General features: G+C 35.8%; 1 protein-coding gene across 1 annotated transcript in view; it reads left to right on the plus strand.

Moving 5' to 3' along the window:
• Positions 1-6,997, plus strand: part of LOC135200508 (uncharacterized) — a gene marked incomplete at its 5' end in the record, with an annotated part of 71,990 nt that extends 64,993 nt beyond the window's left edge. The window contains 1 exon segment of the mRNA XM_064229158.1: positions 5,347-6,997. Within this exon segment, the coding sequence (XP_064085228.1) occupies positions 5,347-5,608 (262 nt within the window).
• Positions 6,998-7,378: the final 381 nt, after the last annotated feature.

Here is a 7,378-nt window from a genome sequence, read left to right on the forward strand (position 1 = left end):
AGGAACGCTACAAGGATCCATTCATTAGCAATCTACACCGTACCATAAAACACACAATCTTAGCTGTTTTCACCTATGGGACTGAGAGATATCAGATATTCACTTCGTAATGACTTTAATCAATAATAATTCTTTGTGCTTCGGCTTTTGCGTTAAAGTTCAACTTCTTTCATCGTGTACTTGAAAACAGGTGTATTCCGATTCCGAAGATTAAAGCAGGGCCCCCATTTATTCACAGGACAGTGTTATAAACTCTACGGTATTTGCTACCCACGTTTCACTTACTTTTAACTCCTCCAAAGTCATTTTTCTACCTCGTTCCTCTGCGAATGCCAGAAACCTCACTGTGATGGCTGGTGATTAGGAAGATGAATAATGACACCCTTTCGGTCTTACGGAGCCGACAAAAAAATGGTCGTGCACTATAATCGGTGACATTAGCTGGGACCGTTGATTGATTCCATAATCGTGATGTATAGTTCTTAAATGATATGTACATCTACCCAGATCTCACTTACATATCTACAGCATTCAATACTCATCAACACTGTGCATGTCTTTCATTAATTTCTTTGCCCATTTTCTAATATATGTGTATTATACGCATAAAAAAGCGTGCATACAATTCGTGTACACACACGCGAGCGCACAGGCATTCACGGCAGTGGCGTCTGTGATTGTCGTGGGTTGGGTAACTTTCCGATCCTGCTAGTACACCATAAGCAGTAATACTCTTAGGATCCATTCAACTGTAAAAATACCGCATACCAGGGAATTTTCCCTACAGAAATCTGAATTTTCTTTTGTGCGTGGGACTAGTCTGGTATTATACAGAATATTGTTACAAAATACGAATTCTCTATGTGCTGTTCATTTAAGCTTTAGATTAAGCTTAAGTGCTGTTTAATGTCGCGACAGAGAATTTGTTTAGCAGCCAGTCAGCTGAGCATAAATGTATCACATTATTTCGTAACACAAATGACTAAACTTACTCCCTTTCTGCTTTAACATCAACCACTACTCGTAAGTCCTCCCGCAAAACTTTCCTTATCGTCCCCATTAAAAGCTACTTTCCGGAGTTTGTAAGCCAGGAAGTCACCCTCCTGAATACCAAGTACCCTGTATCTTTAAACGTTTTGCATCTCCTTAATAAGGAACGTCGTAAAATATCGTAAAATTCTCGTTTAGGTGCTGAGACGGATTTAAAGCTTACGGTTCCTTACGTCGATTCGTGAAAGTATGTCTCTACGTATGTATGAATATGTATGCATTTGCTTCGACGTCAGTATCATAGAGAAATGCGAGAGAGACGTGCCTGCATCAAAAACGCAGCAACAAACAAAAGCAACGCGCCGAGCGAATTAATGCGAGCGATAAAATCGCTCGAACTCACAGTGAGCAGTAAAATTCTAAAGCGAAAAATTGCCTTTCGAAATACGATTGATTAAATAGTGTTATTATATCCTGCATTCGCTCTGCAGTACTTTCGAACGGGATACGTGCCTGGGGGAGTTAAATGGAACGCGCATGTATCAAACAGAGTTTACGTGGCTGATATTAATATTATTGATAATGATAATAATTGGATTTTGTATATGGTAGCTAGTCGACTGCTATAGGCCAGAATTAGGGTGAGGAAGGGCATCCATAATGTTGTTATTATTATTATTATTATTATTATTATTATTATTATTATTATTATTATTATTATTATTATTATTATTATTTAAAAACAGGATTCTGGTATATCTGGCATACTGGTATTAACAGTATACACTGGTAAACAGATATCAGGTCCAGGTATTATTATTATTATTAATATTATTATTATTATTATTATTATTATTATTATTATTATTATTATTATTATTATTATTATTATTATATACAACAGAGTTAATATAACTAGTGTCGCAAATACTGAACATTATAGAGGAGACACCACAACAGATACTGATTTCATGACAGATTGATTATTTTGTGAACAGAGTTTTAAACACAATACTTAATTCGGGAAAAGATGGAATTGCATTATTCAGCATAATTCTCAGATCTAATTCAATTATTCCATATAAAAGACTTTTCACTGTAAAATAATGAAAAACCTGTGCTTGTGCTAATTTTCACTTTCCGATATATGTGATACATGTCTTATTAGAGAAAGGAAAGAAACAGGCAGTGTCATTAATAATAATAATAATAATAATAATAATATAATTATTATTATTATTATTATTATTATTATTATTATTATTATTATTATTATTATTATTATTATTATTATAATAATAATAATAATAATAATAATAATAATAATAATAATAATAATAATAATAATAATAATAATAATAATATAAAACAGACCAGAAATTTCTTTTTGTAAGTCAGTTTGCAATAAGTGTCTCCCCAACATCACCCCAAACATCTTACTTAATGTCGTGAATTTCGTTGACCCTGACCAGGAATGGCATTTTAAATTTCATCAGTTCAATCCAGATCCAAATATTAGACGCTACGTTGAATGGAATGTGCTTTGCACATATATGTCAAGTGCTCATTATCGTACCCAAGTGCCAAGGGCTCTTTATGACTTTAGACCTACTTTTGCTCGGCATTGCCTGAGCGTTTATTTTCGTGGTTGCTGGTAGAGTGGATGTAAAATTCGATTATTTTGTCGCTGGCGAGAAACCAGCACAACGCCAGAAATCATTTTTGAGATTTGTTAATGAATTTTCTTCAAGGTATATACGTACACATGTAGTTCGTAGCCTTTGGGTGATTGCGTGTGTGTTGTATGTGGAAGCTATGTGTGTTTATACTTTAAAAATTTTGTTTACATTTGCTTAGGATTCTAATATAAGCAAATATCCTAAGAAGGAAACAGTTATGTATATAGTATGGCCAAGTACGTTAAACCACTAAGCTGCATAGTAGAATTCTACACTTATGAATATTGTTTCCTTTGACCTAAAGAGGTTACCACGTTTCCTAAACTTTCAGATATTGTCATTGAAACACTACTCTTATTCATTAATCGAAAATGTTCTTATACTGAAGTAGGTGTAATGAGCCATAGTTACATTCTTGTTCCTTTTAGAGAAATATTGACGTCGTATAGAACCGTTGTAGGATATAGATTTTTGTGCTTTTTATACAAATTTTCCTCCCCTACGAAAAATGCTTGACTATATCAATGAGCCTTAGGTATGAAATGCTTTATTAAATAAATGTCACGTGTTTTAAGTAACGATATTGGCCCCTTTTCCACTTCCTGCGAAGTACATAAAAAATAAATTCTCTCTGCTTCACGGGGTTAGCTGGTAACTATGTTATTCTGGAATTAAAAATATACCTAATCACTTCATGTATTTGTATACAGTTGTATAACCCTTTCTGAAGGAATAGGTATTGTGTTGGATGCCTTTTATAGCTTTAGAAAGAAATTGGCAGTGTCATGTATTGCGATAACTGAATTTTCCAATGTTTGCTTATGGTTATCTCTTGTTTGTAGTACATGGCACTTTTCCCGTTTAATGCTGCTATTTAGTCTCTGTGCTAACTAATTTCTCTAAGTAGAAAGATGGATATACCCGAGTGTTCGTTTCTTGCCAATTTGTCAGTTTCACTCGCAGTTTACATATGATTTTCCAATAACTAAAATATTTTAGAAATCACCTCGCAAAATAATCCATCAATCAACCCGATGCATTTAAATAATCGCTGCATAGGCGCTTTTAATGGCGTTCGTTTTCCGTAACTCATTCATCAGAAAACGCTACGCGTCATTTAACGAAGTCCTCTTGTTCTTCTCCCCACCGTCATTCGCCTTTGCGATGTCTGTGTACTTTTCATTATTTTGAAGGATTTCATTAAGCACGAAAACAAAAAGTGACGAGTGGCATAAAATATAACAAGCATGGCAATTTTCCTCGCTTGCGTAAATTGTTTCCAATGCGTTGTTTATTTTTCGGCTACCATCGTTGCGTCGCTTCTCAAAAACGGGTTTTTATGATGAATTTAGAGAAGCCTAAAAAGAATTCTTATTCATTAAGCTACACATTTTCATGTTTAAGATATTTGCGAAATTAGGCTTTGGGAATCAAGATGTCAATATTGAGTAACACTGCCTCTGGGGTGTCTTCGCATCCTAATGTAAATTTCATAGAAGCTTTTGTGAGTGTTACTTAATGCCTCGGTATGCATTTGCGGGGGTGGGAGAAGCAATTGTGATTATGGCCAGATCTCTCATTTTATGTCAGGAAGAAATTTTTGTGATCAGTGTTTAGTATCTTAATGTTAAGTGTCTGGAAGAGCCTTTCGTGACCTTTGCACTGAAATACCCTGCCCTTTAAACCCTATTAATGTTGCCATGAGATTGAGCAGCATTCATGACAAAATGTCAAGTCCATTAAATTGCATTTTAGTATACTTTTTAGTATACCGTGAACAGAATATTATTTTTTCTATTTGCAACATGCCTTTGACTTAATGCAAATGACAGCTAAACAACTGTCTGAACAATTAGTTCCCTTCATTAATAAGTTTTTTTGTTAGTTTCGGAATTTCATTTTTTTAAGTATATTCTTTGCCTAATTATACGTAGCAAGCGCAAGTAATGAGTTGAATGCCGTAGTATTTAAGACTGGTCTATGGATGAGGTTTTCAGTAGCGAAAAGCAGCTGTAGGATTGTGACCTTTTTGTAATACAGAGGATCATCATTAAGTCAGCAATTAGTGGACAGATGTAATAATGGCTGTCCAGGAAAATTGTGCTTTTTCGTTTAAGAAAAAACGAATTCATCATCAGATCCAGTATTAGTTCGTCATTTGTGAAATGCTTATAACTTAGTAGTGCATTGATGAAAGTTATGGCTTATAAAGGTAATTCTTTCATGAGAAGGTTGAGGGTTCTCTTTGGTCTTTCCTTACTTAGTTGTCTAACTTAAAATTTATTCTACACCAGTTTTCACTTTTCATTTATGAAGAAACCCTTTGGACGAACGTTATGAAAGTCTAGAATCGGGACTCCCTGGTCTAGTTAAACTAGTGCAAAACAGTAACAAAGATGATAGCAATGATTATAATAATATGTATTTTTTCTGGTTGTGGGTGTTTTTACGAAAGAGATAACTGATTCTTGAACGTCAAGTACCTTTTTGTCATTTTTCAGGTTCATCATTAATACATATAGCATTTATGCCATGATTTTCCGGAAGATAAGGCTTTAATAATAATTTAATCATTAAGAATTTTATTTATAAATCATTCATTTGTACAGGACACAATACTTTTGTTGTACAATTGTTAATGACAATATGTTGCATTAATGTCTTTCTCTTTTTCCAGTTCTTCTGAGGGATGCTTGGAGGCCTGCCTACCCGACATCTCTTACCAGCGCCACATCGCCCGGGGCACGACCCTAAGGCCCACCTTCGTCATGGGCAGGGCCCTGAGACCCCTGGTCAGCCCGAATCCGCCGCGCCTGTCGCACGCGGTCCACGAACTGCTCCACACCCTGACCAACAGTCCAGACTACCAGCACCACAAGAAGAAGCTCACCATGACCAACCGCCGCTCGCTTTCCCTCGAGAACCTCGCCCTTACTTGACCATCTACACCGCCTCCTCCGAGATTTAGCTTCTTGTTGGGTGTCATGTATAAATAGATCGGTGTCAAACACGCTCCCTACACGAGAGACTCCCTGGAAACCTTCCCCCGTCAATCTTCCTCACACGGGGGCACGCGGATGTAGCAGCCGTTAATCATCACAACTGTACTTGATGTGTACCCCTGAATCGGTGTACTGTACACACACAGACACAGACACGCAAACACCCACACAGACGAGTATGTCAGGTCTATGTATATGTCATGTTTTGTAGCCTCCTCGTGCGAGCGACTTCCTCTCTGGCGTGAAGCGAAAAACGTGATTGCCGTTTTCTCCCTTCAGGACAAACTACTGTGAGTTCGTATGGCGACAGTGCCTTTATAGAGCGCGCGAAGCTGACCATGATGAGGATGGTGAAGGTGACAGCGAGCGATGAATCATATCAGTTGAATATGGACGGATTTTTTTTTTTTTTAATGACGTCCAACCTTCTTGACCTGAAAAAAAGTATATAACAAGGAGAGGGTAAGGGCTACGTTGAGGGAAATGTTTTTTCCGAGGCGCATGTGATCCATATGAAAACGAATAACTTTGTCTAGAATCGAAACATGCGCAGAGTTTATTTAGTCTTCAGAGACCATTGTTTAGCAATACAAGACTTTTAATGAGCGTAACTTAACTTTCTCGTCGCCAAAGGCCACCACGCTCCTTTCAATGCTTGAGACAGTAAGGCCATGAAATGCTCTTTTCATCTTCTTTTTATTCTTCTGAAAACGATAAACTTTCTTAAAGACTAAGTCACTGGAATCATTCAATCATAGATTAATAATATTTCAAAGATTACATAGTTTCATAAATAGACTAATGTGTACATAAGAGTTAATAGATATGAACGATGCATATTTATGAAACTGCAGTATTAGAGCAGTTTCGATTACTGGAAGAGCCTTCTGAAGGAAAGATCTGAGAGTTATATTAATGACGTGTACAATATTTTCAAACGCACAAGTGTCAACAAAGACGACGCCAGTTTCCCAATATATACCCAGCAAACACTTTTTGACCAAGTCAAGGAAAACGAACCACGATTTACTTTGAATAATGAAAACCCTTTTGGTACGTTAGGGTGATGCATAAGACAGTTTTGTAACTGTGGCCTCACTGGTTATCGCAAATATTGAGTTACTGAAATATTGAAAAGAAAAGCTTTTAAACTCTTCAAAAATGGTTAGGAGTAATCAGTCATTAAAATTCTATGATATGGAGCAGTGACAATTTATATGCATATGTAACCACATGCATAAAACACGTCTTCATGTTCTGTACATGATTCGAGTTTAACTTGTAAATGAACATGGTTTTATACATATACATACACACACACACACATACACACACACACACATATATATATATATATATATATATATGTGTGTGTGTGTGTGTGTGTGTATGTATATATGTATATATATATATATATATATATATATATATATATGTGTGTGTATATATATATATATATATATATATATATATATATATGTGTGTAAAATTAAAATCATAGTTCTGTCACTGAATACATATGTATGAAGCCATATTATTTCCCATCCGAAAATCTGCTATCCAACATTCTACCTTCGGATCATGATAACTGAGAATCGCCTCCGAGGTACCATAAGGCCATTTTAAGCAATACTATACTGTTGGTTTTGTCCTTTTCTCGTGGTCTGAAAGGAAGCTACGATATTGTCAAGGGAATAAGGAACTTCA

This window comes from Macrobrachium nipponense, chromosome 27 (assembly GCF_015104395.2).
Source record: "Macrobrachium nipponense isolate FS-2020 chromosome 27, ASM1510439v2, whole genome shotgun sequence".
Lineage (NCBI taxonomy): Eukaryota > Metazoa > Arthropoda > Malacostraca > Decapoda > Palaemonidae > Macrobrachium > Macrobrachium nipponense.